This window comes from Eleutherodactylus coqui, chromosome 9 (assembly GCF_035609145.1).
Source record: "Eleutherodactylus coqui strain aEleCoq1 chromosome 9, aEleCoq1.hap1, whole genome shotgun sequence".
NCBI classification, from domain to species: domain Eukaryota; kingdom Metazoa; phylum Chordata; class Amphibia; order Anura; family Eleutherodactylidae; genus Eleutherodactylus; species Eleutherodactylus coqui.
Genome location: NC_089845.1, coordinates 168,327,668 through 168,354,299, shown reverse-complemented (window position 1 = coordinate 168,354,299; position 26,632 = coordinate 168,327,668). Strand labels below are relative to the sequence as shown.

General features: G+C 44.0%; 1 protein-coding gene across 1 annotated transcript in view; it reads left to right on the top strand.

Moving 5' to 3' along the window:
- TG (thyroglobulin) overlaps positions 1-26,632 on the top strand; it is a 218,158-nt gene that overhangs the window by 173,992 nt on the left and 17,534 nt on the right. The window contains exons 45-46 of the mRNA XM_066578917.1: positions 8,706-8,873; positions 25,417-25,598. Of these exons, the coding sequence (XP_066435014.1) occupies positions 8,706-8,873; positions 25,417-25,598 (350 nt within the window). The remainder of the gene's footprint in view (positions 1-8,705; positions 8,874-25,416; positions 25,599-26,632) is intronic.

Sequence of the window (26,632 nt, the reverse complement as noted above, 5' to 3'; positions counted from 1 at the left end):
CAAGACACTATTTACACTGACTGGCTTTGTAGTCCTAATGTATCCATTTGCATACCCACCCGGAGGCGTCGCATTGACCTGTGTTGCACGCTGTCATGTTTTCTTTGGGGTTCCAGTATTTTTTACGGCAGGAATTCTTCACTGTTCTTGCCTTTGGAAATACTGGAATCCCTGATGGAAGAGCATAGAACAAGTGTAAACAAAGCTTTATCTGTTCTACCTATAGTGAAGGCTAATTAACCTCGGGCCTCATGTCCACGGGAGCCCGCAGCGGAATCCGACCCTGCCTGCGGCCGAGGACTGTGTGTTCCTGTCCGGGTCTTCTTTCTTCTTTACTGCGGATGTGTGCGGAAGTGCCGGCCGGCGTGGCGGCTCACATGTGCAGTAGAATTCTTTTTTTTCTTTCATACTCCTGCTTTCCCACGGATCGTATGGCTTTCATTGACTTCAATGGAAGCCGTCCGTGTGGGAACCGCGCTGAAATGGAGCGCGCTGCAATTGGATTTTCACATCCAAAGATCGGCAGATCAAATCTGCATGCTTTAATTCAAGTGCGAACATCCATGTTTCCCTATGAGCGGCTTAAACTGCGGATTGTTCGTGCGGGTGCCCCACATGGATTCCGCAATTCCAATCCGCCCGTGGACATTGGGCCTTAAGGTTTAACCCATACCATGCATACATTTCGGACATGAGCACTTGCATCATGGAATCAAGGAACCTCTATAAATCTGCCATATTTTGCTCACATAGATGAGTACAACACGTCTTCATTTACAACCTACAGCAATGTGTTCCCCAACCCAAGATCTCAGGGACTCGGCAGCTCATTGGAGCCGTAGTGTTTACACACATACCACAATACAACCAGCCCATGTATGAAATGTATGTGGTTCCTCCATAGATTGGAGGTACAGTATGAAGATCTGTGAACAGGACAGTGCCACTAGATGCAGCCGGGGTTCATTAGACTTCTTGGTTTGTGGTGTGCTTATTAATATGGACAAGACATGCAAGAACGACCATGTCAGGCATGGTCTACCGCCACCGTAATGAGCAAATCCCTGTAAAATCAAGGTTCATGTAAGAATCCCCACTGAGACCAGGAATTTCAATCGGACTACTCTATATTGAGCCAAAAACTGCACATTGACGTGTTTCAGGGACACGGCCCCTTCCTCAGAATGGCTGGATAGAATGTGGCTCCAATGTAATGAACAGCTTAGACGTGTTCTGGGAAGAGAAGTGGCAGGTTGTGCCGTTAGCTCATTATTCTTGTCTTCTCTCTGGATCAAACTCATAAATCATGGACTCCCATTGCTATCACATAGATGGCTGTTTGTGTTGGTCCCCGGTAGAGCAGAGGTTATATCTAGAGATGAGCGAACGCGTTCGTCCGAGCTTGATATTCGTGCGAATATTAGGGTGTTCGGGATGTTCGTTATTCGTAACGAACACCATGCGGTGTTCTGGTTACTTTCACTTCCTTCCCTGAGACGTTAGCGCGCTTTTCTGGCCAATTGAAAGACAGGGAAGGCATTACAACTTCCCCCTGTGACGTTCAAGCCCTATACCACCCCCCTGCAGTGAGTGGCTGGGGAGATCAGGTGTCACCCGAACATAAAAGTCGGCCCCTCCCGCGGTTCGCCTCAGATGCCTGGTGAGTTAGATGAGGGACAGTGCTGTTTGTACCGGAGCTGCTGTAGGGAAAGAATTGGTAGTTAGTGTAGGCTTCAAGACCCCCAAAGGTCCTTATTAGGGCCACTGATAGCTGTGTGTTGGCTGCTGTTAGCAGTGGCAATTTTTTTTTCCTCAAAATCGCCTCTGCAGAGCGTTGCACCCGGCATTAGGGACAGAAGTGCTGCATAGGCAGGGAGAGTGTTAGGAGTGAGTGTAGCCTTCAAGAACCTCAACGGTCCTTTCTAGGGCCATATTTATCCATGTGCAGTACTGTCCAGGCTGCTGTTAGCTGTGCTGCATTTTTTTTTGCTTCTCAAAATCGCCTCTGCAGAGCATTGCACCCTCCATTGATACTGCAGGGAAAGAATTGTGTAGGCAGGGCCACAACACAGTTATTATTCATAGAATATACGCAGTGCGGCCTTTTGGTGCAAAAAAACGGAAAATAATTCTATTTGTCCTGCCTCTGTCCGTCCTAAGGGCGGTGGACACATGTCGGCTGCGTGTGCAACCTGTAAAAATCAGACGCACCCAGCTACGTTTTACTCCTGGCTTCGCCATTTGCTTTCCTTAATTGGGAAAAAAAATACCTGCTCTGCCACAGTTAATAACTCTGCTACCCTCACGTTCTGTGACACATTAGCAGGAAAACAGCACAGTTATTAAACTTCTCATGTTCATAGAATATACGCAGTGCTGCCTTTTGGTGCAAAAAAACGGAAAATATTTCTATTTGTCCTGCCTCTGTCCGTCCTAAGGGCGGTGGACACGTGTCGGCTGCGTGTGCAACCTGTAAAAATCAGACGCACCCAGCTATGTTTTACTCCTGGCTTCGCCATTTGCTTTCCTTAATTGGGAAAAAAAAATACCTGCTCTGCCACAGTTAATAACTCTGCTACCCTCACGTTCTGTGACACATTAGCAGGAAAACAGCACAGTTATTAAACTTAGATTATACATTCACTAGAGGCAGTGGGGCCTTTCGTTTTCAAAAAAGGGAAAAAATTATATTTGGCCTGCAGTCTTGCGCCAATTTATTAGCTGCCTGTGAAATCAAATCACTGGTAATACAGCATGCTGAGGGGTAGGGGTAGGCCTAGAGGACGTGGACGCGGCCGAGGACGCGGAGGGCCAAGTCAGGGTGTGGGCACAGGCCGAGCTCCTGATCCAGGTGTGTCGCAGCCGACTGCTGCGCGATTAGGAGAGAGGCACGTTTCTGGTGTCCCCACATTCATCGCCCAATTAATGGGTCCACGCGGGAGACGGTTATTAGAAAATGAGCAGTGTGAGCAGGTCCTGTCCTGGATGGCAGAAAGTGCTTCGAGCAACCTATCGTCTACCCGCAGTTCTGCGCCGTCCACTGCTGCAAATCCGAATCCTCTGTCTGCTGCTCCTCCTTCCTCCCAGCCTCCTCACTCCACTACAATGACACCTGCTCAGGAGCGGGAACACTCCCAGGAACTGTTCTCGGGCCCCTGCTTAGATTGGGCAGCAGCAGTTCCTCTACCACCAGAGGAGTTTATCGTCACTGATGCCCAACCATTCGAAAGTTCCCGGGGTCCGGGGGAAGAGGCTGGGGACTTCCGCCAACTGTCTCAACAACTTTCTGTGGGTGAGGAGGACGATGACGATGAGACACAGTTGTCTTGCAGTGAGGTAGTAGTAAGGGCAGTAAGTCCGAGGGAGCAGCGCACAGAGGATTCGGAGGAAGAGCAGCAGGACGATGAGGTGACTGACCCCACCTGGTGTGCAACGCTTACTCAGGAGGACAGGTCTTCAGAGGGGGAGTCAAGGGCATCAGCAGGGCAGGTTGCAAGAGGCAGTGCGGTGGCCAGGGGTAGAGGCAGGGCCAGACCGAATAATCCACCAAGTGTTTCCCAAAGCGCCCCCTCGCGCCATGCCACCCTGCAGAGGCCGAGGTGCTCTAAGGTCTGGCAGTTTTTCACAGAGACGCCTGATGACCGACGAACAGTGGTGTGCAACCTTTGTCGCGCAAAGCTCAGCCGTGGAGCCAACACCAACAGCCTCACCACCACCACCATGCGCAGACATATGATGGCCAAGCACCCCGCAAGGTGGGACGAAGGCCGTTCAGCGCCTCCGGTTTGCACCCCTGCCTCTCCCCCTGTGCCCCAACCTGCCACTGAGATGCAACCCCCCTCTCAGGACACAGGCACTACCGTCTCCTGGCCTGCACCCACACCCTCACCTCCGCTGTCCTCGGCCCCATCCAGCAGTGTAGTTCAGCGCACCGTCCAGCCGTCGCTTGCGCAACTGTTGGAGTGCAAGCGCAAGTACGCCGCCACGCACCCGCACGCTCAAACGTTAACCGTCCGCATAGCAAAATTCATCAGCCTTGAGATGCTGCCGTATAGGGTTGTGGAAACGGAGTCCTTCAAAAGTATCATGGAGGCGGCGGCCCCGCGCTACTCAGTTCCCAGTCGCCACTACTTTTCCCGATGTGCCGTCCCAGCCCTGCACGACCACGTCTCCCGCAACATTGTACGCGCCCTCACCAACGCGGTTACTGCCAAGGTCCACTTAACTACGGACACGTGGACAAGCACAGGCGGGCAGGGCCACTACATCTCCCTGACGGCACATTGGGTGAATTTAGTGGAGGCTGGGACAGAGTCAGAGCCTGGGACCGCTCACGTCCTACCCACCCCCAGAATTGCGGGCCCCAGCTCGGTGGTGGTATCTGCGGAGGTGTATGCTTCCTCCACTAAAGCACCCTCTTCCTCCTCCTCCTCCTCCTCCTCTGTCTCGCAATCAAGATGTGTTAGCAGCAGCATGTCGCCAGCAGTCGGTGTCGCGCGGTGTGGCAGCACAGCGGTGGGCAAGCGTCAGCAGGCCGTGCTGAAACTACTCAGCTTAGGCGATAAGAGGCACACGGCCCACGAACTGCTGCAGGGTCTGACACAGCAGACCGACCGCTGGCTTGCGCCACTGAGCCTCCAACCGGGCATGGTCGTGTGTGACAATGGCCGTAACCTGGTGGCGGCTCTGCAGCTCGGCAGCCTCACGCACGTGCCATGCCTGGCCCACGTCTTTAATTTGGTGGTTCAGCGCTTTCTGAAAAGCTACCCACGCTTGTCAGACCTGCTCGTAAAGGCGCGCCGGCTATGCGCACATTTTCGCAAGTCCCACACGGACGCTGCCACCCTGCGCACCCTGCAACATCACTTTAAGCTGCCAGTGCACCGACTGCTGTGCGACATGCCCACACGGTGGAACTCTACGCTCCACATGTTGGCCAGGCTCTATGAACAACGTAGAGCTATAGTCGAATACCAACTCCAACATGGGCGGCGCAGTGGGAGTCAGCCTCCTCAATTCCCTTCAGAAGAGTGGGCCTGGTTGGCAGACATCTGCCATGTCCTTGGTAATTTTGAGGAGTCTACCCAGGTGGTGAGCGGCGATGCTACAATCATTAGCGTCACCATTCCTCTGCTATGCATCTTGAGAAATTCCCTGCAAACCATAAAGGCAGCTGCTTTGCGCTCGGAAACGGGGGCGGGGGAAGACAGTATGCCGCTGGATAGTCAGGGCACCCTCCTGTCTATTTCTCAGCGCGTACAGGAGGAGGAGGAGGAGCATGAGGAGGATGAGGAGGAGGGGGAAGAGACAGCTTGGGCCGCTGCTGACGGTACACCGGCTGATTGCCTGTCATCCTTTCAGCGTGTATGGCCTGAGGAGGAGGAGGAGGAGGATCCTGAAAGTGATCTTCCTAGTGAAGACAGCCATGTGTTGCGTACAGGTACCCTGGCACACATGGCTGACTTCATGTTAGGATGCCTTTCTTGTGACCCTCGCGTTGCACGCATTCTGGCCACGACGGATTACTGGGTGTACACACTGCTCGACCCACGGTATAAGGAGAACCTGCCCACTCTGATTCTCGAAGAGGAAAGGGGTTCGAGAGTGTTGCTATACCACAGGACCCTGGCGGACAAACTGATGGTAAAATTCCCAGCCGACAGCGCTAGTGGCAGAAGGCGCAGTACCGAGGGCAAGGTAGCAGGGGAGGTGCGGAGATCGAGCAGCATGTACATCCCAGGCAGTGCAACAGTCTTTAAGGGCCTGGCCAGCTTTATGGCTCCCCACCAAGACTGTGTCACCGCTCCCCAGTCACGGCTGAGTCGGCGGGAGCACTGTAAAAGGATGGTGAGGGAGTACGTAGCCGATCGCACGACCGTCCTCCGTGACGCCTCTGCCCCCTACAACTACTGGGTGTCGAAGCTGGACACGTGGCCTGAACTAGCGCTGTATGCCCTGGAGGTGCTTGCTTGTCCTGCGGCTAGCGTCTTGTCGGAAAGGGTGTTTAGTGCGGCTGGGGGAATCATCACAGATAAGCGTAGCCGCTTGTCAACCGACAGTGCCGACAGGCTAACACTCATCAAGATGAACAAAGGCTGGATTTCCCCAGACTTCTGTTCTCCACCAGCGGACAGCAGCGATACGTAAGCAATACGTAGGCTGCACCCGCGGATGGAAGCATCGTTCTCTCTCACCATCCAAAACGGGGACATTTCTGCTTCATCAATCTGTGTCTAATATTCCTCCTCCTCCTCCTGCTCCTCCTCCTGAAACCTCACGTAATCACGCTGAACGGGCAATTTTTCTTAGGGCCACAAGGCTCACTCAAATAATTTTTCAGAACAATTTTTATAAGTTTCAATGCGCTTAAAAGCGTTGGAACTTTAACTTGAACCAATTTTTCGTTACACTGGGCTGCCTCCAGGCCTAGTTACCACTTAAGCCACATTAACCAAAGCGATTAATGGGTTTCACCTGCCCTCTTGGTTGGCCATGGCCAATTTTTGGGATGTACATTAGTACTGTTGATACAGCAATTTTTGTGGGCCCTCGCCTACAGTGTAATCCTAGTAATTTTTAGCCCACCTGCATTACAGCTGACGTTACATCCGCTGTGTTGGGCAATGCAATGGGATATTTTTATGTACCGCCGGTGGGTTCCAGGGAGCCACCCATGCTGTAGGTGCACACGGAGTTTTTAATACATCTGTACACTTCTAAAGAACCCCAGTCTGACTGGGGCATGCAGTGTGGGCTGAAGCCCACCTGCATTAAGCACGACATTACTACCTCAGCTGTGTTGGGCAATGCAATGGGATATTTCTATGTACCGCCGGTGGCTTCCTGGCACCCACCCATGCTGTGGGTCGACAGGGACTTCACAATAGGGAGTTGTACCTGCCTGTGTCTATGAATTAAAAAGCTCGGTCTGACTGGGGCATGCAGACACCTTGACAGAATGAATAGTGTGTGGCACATAGGTTCCCCATTGCTATGCCCACGTGTGCAGCTCCTGATGGCGGTGGCACAGGATTCTATTTCTCATTGCTTCTGTACAGCATTGTGGGCTATCGCCCCGCCCCTTTTAAAGAGGGCCGCTGCCTAGCCATGCCAACCCTCTGCAGTGTGTGCCTGCGGTTCCTCCTCATGGCAGACGCACTTCTAAATAGACATGAGTGTGGCGTGGCATGAGGGCAGCTGAAGGCTGCGCAGGGACACTTTGGTGTGCGCTGTGGGGGGAGGGGGGGGCGGTTGGTCAGCATGTAACCCAGGAGAAGTGGCAGCGGAGTGTCATCCAGGCAGTGATTGTGCTTTGTTGTAGCTAGTGTGGTGCTTAGCAAAGGTATGCCATGCTAATGAGGGCTTTTCAGAAGTAAAAGTTGTTGGGAGGGGGGGGGGCACTCTTGCCGGTATTGTGGCTTAATAGTGGGACCTGTGAACTTGAGATGCAGCCCAACATGTAGCCCCTCGCCTGCCCTATCCGTTGCTGTGTCATTCCCATCACTTTCTTGAATTGCCCAGATTTTCACACATGAAAACCTTAGCAAGCATCGGCGAAATACAAAAATGCTCGGGTCGCCCATTGACTTCAATGGGGTTCGTTGTTCGAAACGAACCCTCGAGCATCGCGGGAAGTTCGTTCCGAATAACGAACACCCGAACATTTTGGTGTTCGCTCATCTATAGTTATATCCATATAATATAGCCTATTTTTGTAAAGACTATGGTTAGTTTATTCATTAGATTCAGACAACGTTGTAGGTATGGACAGCAGAATGGGCCAAAACACCCCCAATGATTTTTGGATAAAGAAGAACAAAAAAATCCTGTGCTCAAGTTGACCTCTAAAGAACACTAGTAATAGGACCATACAAAATTCTTGTGGTTTGATGTCTCCTATAGTGAGGTGAATCAACCCAAGATAGTATCATAACAGGATAGTGCTATCAGACAAGATGGTGCAATGCATTTCGGAGCTCACAGGGCTCCGTTCTCAAGCACAATAATGCTGGTAGATGCTGTTCTCGTTCAATGATTTTTGGAGAACAGGTTCTCCTTCCCCAGGGATGAGAAATGAATGTATTCTTAGACAGAGAAGTTTTAATTCTTTTGCGTGTTTTTATGAAATTCCAGTCTTGTGACTAAGGTTAATTCATGGTTGAGATTGGATGAGAAAAAACCAAGTGCAGAGTGCCTCTCTATAGCTGTGAGTACAGCAATGGGTGAGCACGTAGGAGCGAGTACTTGAATATGGGTTTTTGAAGTACACTTGGCCAAGCAATAGTTGTGGCAGCGTTGGAGCAATCCAATGAAGAGAGAAGATTGGCTGGGATCTGGGACAATGATTTAGCATAAAAACTGTACTTATGAAGGAACTAGTAGTGCAAATAGAGATCTTTATTACAACCAGCAAGGTAACGCATTTCAAGGCGTTATGCTTCTTCATCAGAAGCTAGCACTGACACTGGCAGCCATCAAACCTCCCCGACCTCCTCTGCTCACTTTCTCTAGTGCCTGATGAAGAGCAATAAAGATCTGCTTTTCCTCTACTCAGGCCTTCACAAGCACCATTTTCATGCTAAGGCCTAATCCTAGATCATAGTCTTTGTTTTCATGACTGAGATCAAACATGGTCTACTGGTGGCTTAATGAGCTGTTCACACCAATAACGTTGAATATCTTCTTTATTTCATTTGTAACTGCAGCTTCTTGCTGTACAAGGACCATTTCAGACTTGGGGGCCTGTGGTGGATGGTGTTTACCTCCAGGATACACCGACAAACTTACTGCAGCAGAAGACCTCCCAACACATAGACCTGCTTATAGGAAGTTCTGAGCATGATGGTTTGGTCAGTAGATCGATGGCAATAAAGGTAAGGCGCCACGCTGATGTCATGAATCTTAATGTCTTTCTCTTGTCAATGAATAAGGACGTGGGTAGCATCCAAAACTCGTTTGTGTTTGGAGTGTCCGTATTTCGAGAATTTTATGTGTCATAGAGTTGGATCATTCCTCTTGGTTCCTTGATGTATGCCCGATCTATGTGGGATCCGTGCACTGGACTTCAAGAACTAATACGCATGTGGTGAGCTGGTAGAACCTTTCCATCTTCGGAGAGCCACCATTCTTACATACTCCTAATTTAGGTTACACAACCATATTCTTTTCTCTGAAGAAAAGAACACAAAGTTATCACATTTCCTTCTCCTCCATCCAGTACTAGCATCAGTATGTGCACTATATAATACCTGTACAACTCCACCTCAAATAAGAGATCCAGAGATTAGCAATGGTCATTAAAACTTGCAGAGTTTTATCTTATCTTCAACAGGGAATCTACCAATTAGGTTTGTGTTTATTCCTGACCCTTGATCTGAAGATTAGCAATTGTGGACACAACTTGAGGAGGGTAAGTCCCACCCTCCCCTATTTGCATATTACCCAGAGGAGCATGGATGGCCTTATAAGTCTCCTCATTCACCTTCTTGGTGCTCTCCCTAAGGAGAGATGTTACCCCTCCCAACCCACGTCACAGGCTTCTCGCTAGCCAAGCCAGGATCCTACTGCACACTGATGAGGGACAAAGACCCAGAAACAGCTGTCTGGGGATTGATTCTGGCTTGGTTTTCAATTCCCAATCATTCCTCTACAGATCTGTATAAAGGGTCAAGCATTGATTTGAAGAAATGCTGCCATCCAATAGGTGGCACTGCAGAGGTATTGTTCCATTTTCCTTATGTGCAGTCCCACCCCCTTATTATCATCACCAAATGTACCAAAAGACTTGGCTGTTATTCCTAGCCCTTGATATGGGATCAAAATATTAGCAATGGTGGACCCAATTTACAGAGTCTCAATTGCCCTTTATCCATAAGGTTGGACACTATTCCTAGCTGTTGCCATGACATCTGAAGATTTGTAATGGTGGACCTAACTTTGCAGAGTCTGAAACCCTCATTATTTTTATCCATCAGGTTGGGCGGTTTTCCTAGCTCTTGATGAGGGGCAAGGACATTATCTTGGGCTAAACCAAGTTGTGTAGTCTAAACCAGACTAATCTCCATTAGGGAATCTTCCAAGGAGTTTTGGTCTTCAGTGCAAGCTTGTGGCCACTAGAAAAGCCTCTTCAGGGCACTGTAAAGAAATAGAAAAGATCAAAAAACTATTTGGGCAATACAAAGATCAGAGTACAGAGGAGCAAAGAAGTCAGAAATCATCTGCACAGAACATTCATGATCATAAATGAGCATGAAGCCACAATAATGATAACATAGTAACATAGTGTGTAAGGCCGAATGAAGACAATGTTCATCTAGTTCAGCCTGTTTATCCTCCTGTGTTGTTGATCCAGAGGAAGGCAAAAAAAAAACAAAAACAAGAGGCAGGAGCCAATTAGCCCATTTGGGGGAAAATTCCTTCCCGACTCCCTAATGGCAATCAGACTAATCCCTGGATCAACCCCTAATAGTTCCTACCTGCCTGTATACCCGGATTAACAATTGACCTAAGATTTATATCCTGTAATATCCTTCCCCTCTATAAAAACATCGAGTCCCTTTTAAACTCCTCTATGGATTTTGCCATCACCACGTCCTCAGGCAGAGAGTTCCACAGTCTCACTGCTCTTACAGTAAAGAACCCCCTTCTGTGTTGGTGATGAAACCTTCTTTCCTCTAGACGTAGCGGATGCCCTCTTGTTACCGTCGCAGTCCTGGGTATAAACAGATCATGGGAGAGATCCTTGTATTGTCCCCTCATGTATTTATACATAGTTATTTGGTCGCCCCTTAGCCGTCTTTTTTCCGGGGTGAATAATCCCAATTTGGATAGCCTCTCTGGGTATTCCAGTCCCGTCATTCCATGTATTAGTTTAGTTGCCCATCTTTGAACCCCCTCCAGCACTGTGACATCTTTCATGAGCACCGGTGACCAGAACTGTACGCAGTATTCCATGTGAGGCCTGACAAGTGCCTTATATAGTGGGAGGATAATGTTCTCGTCCTTCGCTCCTATACTTCTTTTAATGCACCCCAAGACTTTATTAGCCTTTGCAGCAGCTGACTGACATTGATTACTCCAGTTTAATCTACAATCCACTAGTACCCCCAGGTCTTTTTCCATATCACTTTTCCCTAGCAGTACCCCATTAAGTGTATATTGGTGACATCCGTTCCTCCTGCCCATGTGCAGAACCTTACATTTATCAACATTGAACTTCATTTGCCATTTTTCTGCCCAAGCCCCCATCTTATCCAGGTCTGTTTGTAGCCGCACATTGTCCTCTGTTGTATTAATTATATTGTATAATTTTGTGTCATCTGCAGATATTGATATTTTGCTGTGCAGCCCCTCTATCAGGTCATTGATAAATATATTGAACAGAATGGGGCCTAATACTGAGCCCTGTGCCCCCCATCCCCCGCTAGCAACGGTGGCCCAATCAGAGTATGAACCGTTTATTAGCACCCTCTGCTTTCTATCTCTGAGCCAGTTCTTTACCCAGATTCCCCCCCTTTTCACCCAATCCGAGCTTCTCATTTTATATATCAGCCTATTATGCGGCACGGTGTCAAATGCTTTAGAGAAGTCCAGATATACGAGATCAATAGACTCTCCCAGGTCCAGCCTAGAACTTACTTCATCATAGAAGCTGATCAGATTGGTCTGACATGAACGACCCTTCATGAATCCATGCTGGTGAGGAGTTATACTGTTGTTCTCCTTGAGGTATTCTTCAGTGGCGTCTCTCAGAAACCCCTCGAATATTTTTCCCGTTACTGAAGTAAGACTTACCGGCCTGTAGTTACCAGGCTCACTTTTGGACCCCTTTTTGTAAATTGGAACCACGTTGGCATGCGCCAATCCAGTGGTACAACCCCGGTCTTGATAGTATCCACAAATATTAGATATAGCGGCCTAGCTATCACATCACTTAGTTTCTTTAGTATCCTTGGGTGTATTCCATCTGGGCCAGGCGATTTATTGATTTTAATCTTCTTAAACCGGTTCCACACTTCCTCCTGCGTTAGGTATGATATATTTTGTGAGGGGTTCATTTTGGTGCCCTGCATCTCATGTGGCATTTCCTTTTTGTTTGTGAATATGCTTGAAAAGAAACTATTTAATAGGTTTGCCTTCCCTCCATCATCTTCAATGATTTCTCCTGCATTATTTTTTAAAGGGCCAGTTCTCCTTTTGCTGTTAATATAGTTGAAAAATAGTTTTGAATTGTTTTTGCTCTCTTTGGCGATCAGTCTTTCCGCCTCCTCCTTAGCAATTTTGATCTTAGCTTTGGATATTTTATTTTTTCCCTGTACGATTTTAGCGCTTCTTCGCTGCCTTCTTGCTTTAGTAGTTTGAACGCTTTCTTTTTGTTTATTGCCCCCCTTACCGTCTTGTCGAGCCACATTGGTTTCCTTTTACTTGAAGTTCTTTTATTTTTAAATGGAATGAACTGCTCACATGAGGTGATTAGGATCCTTTTAAACTCCTCCCATTTGTCCTCTACTGATATTTTTGAGGATGTTGTCCCAATTAATGTTACCAATAGTAGTTCTAAGCTGATCAAATTTTGTTTTACGAAAGTTTAGTTTATTTGTCGCTCCCTGATAAGGCTTCTTATTGAATGACAGCTAGAAGTTGATTATATTGTGGTGACTGTTCCCCAAGTGCCCCTCAACCTGCACCCCCATGATTCGGTCTGGTTTGTTAGTTAGTACTAAGTCCAGAATGGCCCTCCCTCTGGTTGGCTCCCATACAAGTTGGATAAGGTAGTTATCTTTAATTGATCTCAAGAACTCATCACCCCTATGAGATTTGCAGGTTTCGTTTTCCCATATTATATCCGGATAATTAAAGTCCCCCATGATAATTACTTTGTTGCAGTTTGACACCTCTTCTATCTGCCTTAATAGTAAGGTTTCAGTTTCTTCTGTTGCTTTTGGTGGCCTATAGAAGACTCCTATCAGGATTTTGTTATTTTTTTCTCCCTGTATCTCTACCCACAGAGATTCCACGTGTTCATCTCCTGCTCCTATATCTTCCTGTATCCTCGGCATTAAGTATGATTTAACATACAGACATACCCATCCCCCTTTCTGGTTTCCACGGTCTCTTCTGATGAGGTTGTGATAAGTAATGTTTGGTAATAGTGACACACAATTAAAGGGGCCACTTCACTGTATACTAGGCACAGCGCCGAACATTTCATAGTGCCTGTGCATGATCTAGAGGCTTAATCCCATTCAATTGGATGAAACTGAGCTTCTCTCAGGCCATGTGACTAATGAACGTGATGTCACACGCCTGAGAAGACACCTCTTCAAACAGCTGATCGCCCGGGTCGAGAATGGGGGACCTTAATTTAACATATTTTTTCAGTCTTTATAGGTTACTTGAACTTGTAATTGTGATATTGCTTCTACAGTATACTGCAGTACTTCTGAATTGCAGTATATTGTAGTTTTAACATTAGCCTTCACTAGACCCAGCACTGCCATGGAAATCATTGGTAATCTGTGATTGCATCTCTGGAAGGTCAGTGGGAATTTGAAGGGGGGACCTCCCCTCAACGGATGACTTACGTGCTGCTGGTGGTGTTATGGCATGGTAGTGGCAGATTGAGATGAGCTTTACTTAATGACCGTTTTGTTAGCTTGTTTCACTACTTCAGAGGATGCAGATACTTAAGTGTCACAAAATATCACATGACAACTGTCATAACAATAATATTCACTCTTTTGGCATTAGGTACTTCATATTCAATCTCTAGCAGTAAGTCACATATACGCACATACTGGTCATTGGCCGTTATCGACTCTGTTTCACGTAATCCAGACCTCCCCCCACCCTGTGGGAGCCATGTCTCCTCAACTGAAACATCAGACAGCTTAGAAGCCACAATTTAGCTCAAGGTCTACTTATTACATTACATTTCCTTTTTCAACAGGTCAGGTGGCTTGCCACGACATTATATGCATCATAAGCATTTCACAATTATTTCCCCACTCTGTCCTCCACATACTATTAACTATGCAAATTTCAAGTTTATGTCTAAATTCATTTCCGATTTTTCACTTCCCTATCGCAGGCCTGCAAACCTTCCACATATAGTATCTATTGGCGTGCACACGGTACATGGGGGCTTCGCTTACTTTGCCTTAACCACAGTTGATACTCCTTGCCACAGCGCCATGAGTCCAGCTGCCCTTTCATAGAATCCTAGAATGGTAGAGTTGGAAGGTCCTCCAGGGTCATCGGGTCCAACCCCCTGCTCAGTGCAGGATTCACTAAATCATCCCAGACAGATATTTGTCCAGCCTTTGTTTGAACACTTCCATTGAAGGAGAACTCCCCACCTCCCGTGGTAACCTGTTCCACTTATTGATCCCCCTCACTGTCTAATATCTAATCTGTGTCTCCTCCCTTTCAGTTTCATCCCATTGGTTCTAGTCTTTCCTTGTGCAGATGAGAATAGGGCTGATCCCTCTGCACTGTGACAGCCCTTCAGATATTTGTAGACAGCTATTAAGTTTCCTCTCAGCCTTCTTTTTTGCAAGCTAAACATTCCCAGATCCTTTAACCGTTCCTCATAGGACATGATTTGCAGACTGCTCACCATCCTGGTAACTCTTCTCTGAACTTGCTCCAGTTTGTCTATGTCTTTTTTAAAGTGGGGTGCCCAGAACTGGACGCAGTATTCCATATGAGGTCTGACAAAGGAAGAGTAGAGGGGGATAATGACCTCACATGATCTAGACTCTATGCTTCTCTTAATACATCCCAGAAATGTGTTTGCCTTTTTGGCTGCTGCATCACTTTGTTGACTCATGTTCAGTCTTTGATCTATTAGTATACCCATGTCTTTTTCACATGGGCTGCTGCTTAGCTCAATTCCTCCACTCTATGCTTCTCTTAATACATCCCAGAAATGTGTTTGCCTTTTTGGCTGCTGCATCACTTTGTTGACTCATGTTCAGTCTTTCATCTATTAGTATACGCACGTCTTTTTCACATGGGCTGCTGCTTAGCTCAATTCCTCCACTCTGTATGTGCTTTTTTCATTTTTCTTGCCCAGATGTAGGACTTTGCATTTCTCCTTGTTAAATACCATTCTGTTAGTCGCCGCCCACTGTGCAAGCTTTTCTAGATTTTTTTGAATACTCTCCCTCTCTTCCCTAGTGTTAGCTATCCCTCCTAGATTTGTGTCATCAGCAAATTTGATCAGTTTCCCATCAATTATCTCCTTCAGAACATTTATGAAAATGTTGACCAACACTGGGCCCAGGACAGAGCTTTGTGGTACCCCACTTGTTACATTCTTCCACTTGGATGTGCAGCCATTTATGACCACTCTTTGAGTATGATCACTCAGCCAGTTGTGAATCCACCTAACAGTTGCCTTGTCAATCCCATATTTGGTCATTTTTTCAATAAGTATGATATGAGACACTTTATCAAATGCTTTACTAATGTCAAGAAAAACTATATCCATTGCATTTCCCTGATTAACCCTGTCAGTGATTCTGTCATAGAAGGAAATTAGATTTTACTGGCATGACTTGTTTGTTGCAAACCCATGCTGGCTCTGGTTTATTACTCCATTTTCATCAAGTACTTGCATATATGCTGTTTAATAATTTAGTCAAAGATCTTTCCTGGTATAGAAGTCAGGCTCACAGGCCTGTAGTTTTCTGTATCCACCTTCTTCCCTTTTTTGACATTTGCCCTTTTCCAATCTTCTGGAACTTCTCCTGTTTTCCAGGAATTTTCAAAAATTATGGCGACTGGTTCAGCAATTTTTCAGGAATTTTCAAAAATTATGGCGACTGGTTCAGCAATTACCTCCACTGCTTCCTTTAGTATCCTAGGATGTAATTCATATGGACCTTGAGACTTGAATTCATTTAAGTTAGCTAAGTGTTTCCTCACCATCTCTCTGCTTACAGATAGTCTGCATTCTTTTATTCCCCCAATAGCACAGGGAAGATCAGCTGATGTTACATCTACTTTCTGAGAGAAAACAGATACAACATAGGAATTTAAAAGTTTGGCCTTCTCTACATCATTCTTCACCAATTCCCCATTTTCATCTTGTAAGCATCCAATAACATCTTTTGCTTTTGTCCCCCAAAATCCTTTTTTATTGCTTTTGGCCACTGTTGCAAGCCTCAATTCATTATCAGCTTTAGCTTTTCTGACCCTTGCCCTACAGTTTCTGCAGATGGCATTATATTATTCTTTAGATATTTCCCCTCTTTCCATTTGATAAACATATTTTTCTTCCTTTTAAGCATGTATATAAGTTCTGTGTTCATCCATCCGGGTCTCTTTAAATGCCTCCCATTCTTCCTTCTTTTAGGGATTGTTAATGATTGTGCTTTGAGAATCTCTTTTCGCAATATTTCCCAACCTTCTTGGGCATTTCTGTCCTTAAGAACATCCAGCCATTGGGTTCTTCCTCGCCTTTTTCTGAGTTCATTGAAATCTGCCTTTCTGAAATCCAACCTTGAGGTCAGAGGTTTCTCAGGTCTCTCTCCCCTTTTTATCTAAAATTCAAGGATAGCATGATCACTGCATCTTAAGGTCCCAGCCACCCTTACTTCCTCAACCATTTAGTCCTTTCAGTCCTCCAAGTCCATTTTGCTTGTGTGCAACATCTATGTAGCAGTTCTTTAGCAGCTGCAAGCAGGCTCTGCTGTTCGGCCCCTGGTCATCAGGGCTGGCAGCTTCCCTGGTCATTCTCCAAAATCGGGGCACGTCCTCCGCCACTTCCTCGGCCGGCGGTGCTTATGGTCTTCTCATCGCTGCCTTTCTCACACTGCTGCTTCTCTGCTGGAATTCCTTCTGCTCTGTTCCCCTCGGGAACATTCCCGAACATTCAGGGGTTGGGTTTCGCCAAATGCATCTAAATTTTTGCCCAAATGTTCGCACGTAAACTTACATATTCACACTTGCACACAGATATTCACCCATGCATTCGCATTGATCCTCTCTTACATTATGGTCAGCCATTAAACGGCTGTTATTGGAGTGAGCTCTGATCACGGGCACTTGCAGCGGGTGTCAGCCGTTTCATAAAGCTGTTACCTGCCCGGTATGCAGCAGGCTTCGTTCCCGAGACGGCTTCATACCTGCCCCAAACCTCTGTGATGTACAAGTGCGCCTCAGAGTTTGAAGGAATTGAGAAATTTCCATGGTGTCGTTGGTGGTACAAAACGTTTCCACATAACCATTTGGACCCAAAATGATGCTGTGTTAGCGGGTGCTCATTTACTTGTGTAGCTAAAAACAGCTTTTCTTTGGTCCTAATGTCAGGCCATGAGCAGATGAAAGACGCGTCCTCGTCAGAAGGAAGACTATGTGATCTGATAACACATTTAGCTTTTCCTATAATGATCACAAGCAGCAGATGCTAAAGGTACATTTACACACAACAATGATCGCTCAGCAGCCATCTTTTGAGCGATAATCGTTGCGTGTAAATGTGCGCCCATCGTACACTTACCGGGCATTTTTCGTCCATCGCTGAGTTCAGCCCAGCATAAAATCCGTCATACCTGATAAGAGGGACCACATGCTGAGTTCTCAACAGGCAGCGCTGATAAGATTCTTTCAGCTACTTGTCCTGCTGGAGAACAATAACTATGTATTTAGAGAACAGACCATCTGCTGTTCTCTAAATACATGCAAATGAAGCTACTTAGCTACTAATGGGCTGATTAGCCCATTAATAACTAATGCAAAATGATCGCTCAAAACTGTCAGTTTCTGATGAATTTTGAGCGATCGTTTGTGTGTGTAAATGGACCTTTAGCAGAAAGTTTCACTGCCCATTTCTGGTTCTTTGTGGTTACGTGAATTAATGGCTTTACTACCTTAAAGGGGTTGTCCCGCGCCGAAACGTTTTTTTTTTTTTTTTTCAATAGCCCCCCGTTCGGCGCGAGACAAATCCGATGCAGGGGTAAAAAAAACCAAAACGGATAGTACTTACCCGAATCCCCGCGCTGCAGCGACTTCTTACTTACCTTGCTAAGATGGCCGCCGGGATCTTCACCCACGGTGGACCACAGGTCTTCTCCCATGGTGCACCGTGGGCTCTGTGCGTTCCATTGCCGATTCCAGCCTCCTGATTGGCTGGAATCGGCACACGTGACGGGGCGGAGCTACGAGGAGCAGCTCTCCGGCACGAGCGGCCCCATTCAGAAGGGAGAAGACCGGACTGCGCAAGCGCGTCTAATCGGGCGATTAGATGCTCAAATTAGACGGCACCATGGAGACGAGGACGCTAGCAACGGAGCAGGTAAGTGATTAACTTCTGTATGGCTCATAATTAATGCACGATGTACATTACAAAGTGCATTAATATGGCCATACAGAAGTGTATAGACCCACTTGCTGCCGCGGGACAACCCCTTTAAGTGGAATCTTAGAAACATTTCTCAGTGTCACAGCGTTACTGAAATCGTTGTATCTAACAAGTTGACTTGCACAAAACTTATGACATGTCATGGTGCTGATCGCTATAATGAAGGGGTAAGTGGAGCGCTGTGCCCTTTCAGCTTTGATCGGCGAGGAGTGTGCCAACCCACAAACTTTCTATTGAGTTCATGCATCACTCTGAGGAGTTCTGATAAGAGTCGATCAGGTCCAACACTCCATAAGTTAGGGGATAACTACCTGATCAGAGGGGGTCTGACCACTGGGAACCCCACCAACCACCAGAACAAGGATCCCATGTCCCCTTCATCCAACGCTTCATTTATATCAATGGGACTCCTGGAGATAGCCATGTTCAAGCACTGTTATGGTGATTCCTGGGGGTACCAGCAGTCGTACAATACCTGCCATGCCCCCATTGAAACCCACTAGTTGTAGGAACCCACTAGCGATATTCCACTGCGGGGAAGGAGGGGGGGAGCCCTGACAGGTCTCTGAGGTGAGCTTATGTGATAGGCTCACCGCAAAGAATCGCGGCAATTGCAGCATACCCTGATTTAAATCCCGCGAGCGAAGAATCGCAATGATTCTCTGTTAATGGACGCCGCCGCTGCGCTTTCCATAGCAACACTATGGAAAGCTTTGCAGAGCGTGATCCGCAGGCGATGTATCGCCCGCAGATTATCGCCCATGGACAGGTAGCCCAAAGGGGTTGTCCAGTTTTAAACTATTGATGACCAATCAGAAGGATAGGTCATCAATAGTACTTCAAAGTAATCCGATACTAGTGACCCCCAATCAGCTGTTCACTGGACCTCTGTGCATGCGCACTGAGCTGATGTCTGCAGGAAGCAAATGGCTCTATTTCCACTGTAGTGGCCAAGCTTGGTATTGCAGTCCAAGCTTGCATTGAAGTAAATGGGAACCTAGCGTGCAATACCAATCCTGGCTACTGCAGTGGTAATGGAGCTGTCAGCGTACTGCAGAAATTAGCTCATTGTAGGAACACACCGACCCAGCAAACAGCTGATGGGCAGGTGTCTCAGGTGGGCAGACACCCACTGATCTGTTATTGATGGTATTTCAGCAGGATTAACCATCAGTAGTTTACAACTGAATGTCCCCTTTAATTCCTACTCAGTTACTACTTTCTCCTATGCATTCCTCCATAGAAGGGCTGAACACGGCGAAGAGTATACTTATGCTCCGAAAGATTCCTTAGACTTGATAAAAGTTGTATGCACTTTTTGACGAATACCAGGACCAGCTGTTTACAAGATCTGCTGCCTCTGACTGTAAACAAGGTTTACATTCACTGACAGCAAGCAAACCTCTTGAAAAAGTGAGGCACTGAACTACAAAGTATATTGGAAAGTTGTAGAACTTTTCACTTATATTATGTAATGATTAAAGGGGACATCCCATCAAAAGAAATCCCATAACCAAAAGACAGTTATTCCCCAACCCGAGCTGTTGGACCCCCAGATCATTAATTCCTCTCTTGTGGATAGATAATCCTTTCTTTTTGTGGGGCAACCCAATTAAGCTTTATTAAAACTGGAAATTGCCTCTAATTAGAATATTAATTTTTACTTAAAAAGACTCATTTATGAAGCTCCAGTATTTTCAGTTTTTAAATTGTCAACAAATGTTGCCATTTCCCTTCTGGCCTCGTTCACTTCCTGTTCCTGACCATTTCCTGCAAATATCATTTATATAAATAGTGGATTAGATGAAAATAGACGCTCCAAACCTCAGAGCTGCATGTGTTCTCTGCTGATAATGCAAGTAATGCTGATTATTGTACTGGCAACTAAGTCTTGTTACAGACACATTCTTAGGCAAACTGCACATGTACCATGATATAGAGATCAGCACATCACTGTGTTTAGATGGGAAGAGATCTGCAGAAGAGCGTGAAAGATCATCATAATACTGCTTTTCTGTTGGAGTCAGAAGGACAGGTCTTTGTATGAAATGTTTGTTCACAATACTGCCCCCTATATACAAGAGAATAACTACTATAATACTGCCCCCCCCCTATGTACAAGAATATAACTACTATAATACTGCCCCTATGTACAAGAATATAACTACTATAATACTGCCCCTATGTACAAGAATATAACTACTTTAATACTGCCCCCTATGTACAAGAATATAACTACTATAATACTGCCCCCCCTATGTACAAGAATATAACTACTATAATACTGCCACTATGTACAAGAATATAACTACTATAATACTGCCCCCTATGTAAAAAAATATAACTACTATAATACTGCCCCCTATGTACAAGAATATAACCACTATAATACTGTCCCCTATGTACAAGAATATAACTACTATAATATTGCCCCCTATGTACAAGAATATAACTACTATAATACTGCCCCCTATGTACAAGAATATAACTACTATAATACTGCCCTCTATGTACAAGAATATAACTAATATAATACTACCGCCTCTGTACAAGAATATAACTACTATAATACTGCCTCCAATGTACAAGAATAGAACTACTATAATACTGCCCCCTATGTACAAGAATATAACTACTGTAACACTGCTCCCTATGTGCAAGAATATAACTACTACAATACTGCTCCTATATACAAGAATATAACTACTATAATACTGCTGCTATGTACAAGAATATAAATAATATAATACTGCCCCCTATGTGCAAGAATATAACTACTATAATACTGCCCCCTATGTACAAGAATATAACTACTATAATACTGCCCCTTATGTACAGAAATATAACTGCTATAATACTGCCCACTATGTGCAAGAATATAACTAGTATAATACTGCTCCTATATACAAGAAAATAACTACTATAATACTGCCCCCTATGTACAAGAATATAACTACTATAATACTGCCCCCTATGTACAAGAATATAAGAACCATAATACTGCCCCCCTATGTACAAGAATATAACTACTATAATACTGCCCCCTATGTACCAGAATATAACTATTATAATACTGTCCCCTATGCACCAGAATATAACTACTATAATACTGCCTCCTATGTACAAGAATATAACTACTATAATACTGCCTCCTATGTACAAGAATATAACTACTATAATACTGCCTCCTATGTACAAGAATATAACTACTATAATACTGCCCTCCTATGTACAAGAATATAACTACTATAATGCTGCCTCCTATGTACAAGAATATAACTACTATAATACTGCCCTCCTATGTACAAGAATATAACTACTATAATACTGCTCCTATATACAAAAATATAAATACTATAATACTGCTCCCCATGTGCAAGAATATAACTACTATAATGCTGCCTCCTATGTACAAGAATATAGCTACTATAATACTGCCCCCTATGTACAAGAATATAACTACTATAATACTGTCCCCCTATGTACAAGAATATGGCTACTCTAATACTGCTACCTATGTACAAGAATATAAGTACTATAATACTGCCCCCTGTGTACAGGAATATAACTGCTATAATACTGCTCCTTTGCACAAGAATATAAGTACTATTATACTGCTCCCTATGTACAAGAATATAACGACTATAATACTGCTCCCTATGTACAAGAATATAACTTCTATAATACTGCCCCCTATGTACAAGAATATAACTACTATAATACTGCCCCCTCTGTACAAGAATATAAGTACTATAATACTGCCCCCTATGTACAGGAATATAACTGCTATAATACTGCTCCTTTGCACAAGAATATAAGTACTATTATACTGCTCCCTATGTACAAGAATATAACGACTATAATACTGCTCCCTATGTACAAAAATATAACTAGTATAACACTGTCCCTATGTACAAGAATATAAGTACTATAATACTGCCCCCTATGTACAGGAATATAACTGCTATAATACTGCTCCTTTGCACAAGAATATAAGTACTATTATACTGCTCCCTATGTACAAGAATATAACGACTATAATACTGTCCCCTATGTACAAGAATATAACTAGTATAATACTGTCCCCTATGTACAAGAATATAACTACTATAATACTGCCCCCTATGTACAAGAATATAACTACTATAATACTGCCCCTATGTACAAGAATATAACTACTATAATACTGCTCCCTATGTACAAGAATATAACTACTATAATACTGCTCCCTATGTACATGAATATAACTACTATAATACTGCCCCTATGTACAAAAATATAACTACTATAATACTGTCCCCTATGTACAAGAATATAACTACTATAATACTACTCCTATGTACAAGAATATAACTACTATAATACTGCCCCCTATGTACAAGAATATAACTACTATAATACTGCCTCCTATGTACAAGAATATAACTACTATAATACTGCCCCCTATGTACAAGAATATAACTACTATAATACTGCCCCCTATGTACAAGAATATAATTACTATATTACTGCCTCCTATGTACAAGAATATAACTACTATAATACTGCCCCCTATGTACAAGAATATAACTACTATAATACTGCCCCCTATGTACAAGAATATAACTACTATAATACTGCCTCCTATGTACAAGAATATAACTACTATAATACTGCTCCTATATACAAAAATATAAATACTATAATACTGCTCCCCATGTGCAAGAATATAACTACTATAATGCTGCCTCCTATGTACAAGAATATAACTACTATAATACTGCCCCCTATGTACAAGAATATAACTACTATAATACTGTCCCCCTATGTACAAGAATATGGCTACTCTAATACTGCTACCTATGTACAAGAATATAAGTACTATAATACTGCCCCCTGTGTACAGGAATATAACTGCTATAATACTGCTCCTTTGCACAAGAATATAAGTACTATTATACTGCTCCCTATGTACAAGAATATAACGACTATAATACTGCTCCCTATGTACAAGAATATAACTTCTATAATACTGCCCCCTATGTACAAGAATATAACTACTATAATACTGCCCCCTCTGTACAAGAATATAAGTACTATAATACTGCCCCCTATGTACAGGAATATAACTGCTATAATACTGCTCCTTTGCACAAGAATATAAGTACTATTATACTGCTCCCTATGTACAAGAATATAACGACTATAATACTGCTCCCTATGTACAAAAATATAACTAGTATAACACTGTCCCTATGTACAAGAATATAAGTACTATAATACTGCCCCCTATGTACAGGAATATAACTGCTATAATACTGCTCCTTTGCACAAGAATATAAGTACTATTATACTGCTCCCTATGTACAAGAATATAACGACTATAATACTGTCCCCTATGTACAAGAATATAACTAGTATAATACTGTCCCCTATGTACAAGAATATAACTACTATAATACTGCCCCCTATGTACAAGAATATAACTACTATAATACTGCCCCTATGTACAAGAATATAACTACTATAATACTGCTCCCTATGTACAAGAATATAACTACTATAATACTGCTCCCTATGTACATGAATATAACTACTATAATACTGCCCCTATGTACAAAAATATAACTACTATAATACTGTCCCCTATGTACAAGAATATAACTACTATAATACTACTCCTATGTACAAGAATATAACTACTATAATACTGCCCCCTATGTACAAGAATATAACTACTATAATACTGCCTCCTATGTACAAGAATATAACTACTATAATACTGTCCCCTATGTACAAGAATATAACTACTATAATACTGCCCCCTATGTACAAGAATATAATTACTATATTACTGCCTCCTATGTACAAGAATATAACTACTATAATACTGCCCCCTATGTACAAGAATATAACTACTATAATACTGCCCCCTATGTACAAGAATATAACTACTATAATACTGCCTCCTATGTACAAGAATATAACTACTATAATACTGCTCTCTATGGACAAGAATATAACTACTATAATACTGCCCCCTATGTACAAGAATATAACTACTATAATACTGCTCCGATGTACAAGAATAAAACTAGTATAATACTGCCCCCCATGTACAAGGATATAATTACCATAATACTGCCCCTATGTACCAGAATATAACTACTATAATACTGCCCTCTATGTACAAGAATATAACTACTATAATACTGCTCCCTATGTACAAGAATATAACTACTATAATACTGCCTCCTATGTACAAGAATATAACTACTATAATACTGCCCCCTATGTACAAGAATATAACTACTATAATACTGCCCCCTATGTACAGGAATATAACTACTATAATACTGCCCTCTATGTACGAGAATATAACTACTATAATACTGCCCCCTATGTACAAGAATATAACTACTATAATACTGCCCCTATGTACAAGAATATAACTACTATAATACTGCCCCTATGTACAAGAATATAACTACTATAATACTGCTCCCTATGTACTAGAATATAACTACTATAATACTGCTCCTATGTACAAGAATATAACTACTATAATACTGCCTTCTATGTACAAGAATATAACTACTATAATACTGCCCCCTATGTACAAGAATATAACTACTATAATACTGCCCCCTATGTACAGGAATATAACTACTATAATACTGCCCTCTATGTACGAGAATATAACTACTATAATACTGCCCCCTATGTACAAGAATATAACTACTATAATACTGCCCCTATGTACAAGAATATAACTACTATAATACTGCCCCTATGTACTAGAATATAACTACTATAATACTGCTCCTATGTACAAGAATATAACTACTATAATACTGCCCCCTATGTACAAGAATATAACTACTATAATACTGCCCTTATGTAAGTTATGTAAATTATGGACCCGAACCTGCTTGGGTTTTGAACCCGTATGGTAGAGGTCTATTCTGAGAGTTTTGTGCTCCTGAGCCGCAGCGGTTGGATGTTTGAACTTTGATTAATAATCTAGACCCTGTTGGAAAATATTTCAAAAATGTCTTTGCTTCCATCAGAGATTTGAAGAAGCAGAAGGAAGAGGTGAGAGCAAGATGGCTTTTTACCAGGCCCTTCAGAATTCTCTAGGTGGAGAGGAGATGAATCCGCTGGTCCAGGGGGCCGCTGCCTGGTATTACGCTCTTCAGCATTCCTCCGATGAATATGCCGTCTTTTCCAGAGGATTGGAGAACGCCACACGGTCAGTAACATTATGTGTGGTTGTTGGCCTGGATGATCTGTAAAGTTCTTAAAGGGGTGCTCCGGAGACTTGCCTTTCGAATTTCAGCAACGCTTCCACTTACTGCCATTATTCCAAATGCCCATCTAAATCCTCAAACTGAACTGCAGTATTTTGTATGTCGACCTGCACCACCGCTGCTTTCCAGCCAGCTTCAGTGTGCAAAAACGACATCTCCCATAAAGCCCCATTGCCAGTTACTGATGATTGCAGTTTGACAACCGCACAAACTTACTGAGTGTGAAGGCAATGAGCATGGCTGACCAGGAACAGACTGGAAGAAAAAGGACTGGATACCACTGCTGGGGTGGGGGGTCCGCTGGGAAAGTAAGATCTCTGCAGCTCTGTAAAACAAGTTATAACATTATATTGCAATTCCGTCCCTTTTGAATAACTGGAGTACCCATTTAAAGGGAAAGCCAGAAGATTATTATTACTGAATATCCCCTCTAAAGGCCCATTTACACCAGCCGATGATCGCTAAAAACTCGCTAATCGGCAAACGTTTTAGTGATAAATGGTGCGTGTAAATGTGCGCCCATCGTCCACTTCTCGGGCACTGCTGGCTGATCATCAAATTCAACTCAACCTAAAAATCATCATTCAGCCTTATCAGCAGTTCTCCACGGGGAGTGCTGATAGCATTGTTTCCCATCTGAGAACAAAGGATCTGAGCGCAGATAAGAGCCCTCAGTCTATTAACTGCTTTCAGTGACGGCTTCATTTGCATACCTAATTGGTACTTAATAGTTTATGCAAAATGATCGGTCAAAGCTGTCACTCACACTGTCGTTTGAGCGGTCATCTGCTGGTGTGAATTGGCCTTAACATGTACCTCCAACTGCAATTCCTTTATGTATGATTGAATCATTCTAGCTTTGATCTTGTGGCATGTCACAATGACCTGAGACAACTGCCGCTTATTAAGATGGAAGGAACTGTGGTGATCTATATAGATAGATAGAGAGAGAGAGAGAGAGAGAGACAGAGAGAGA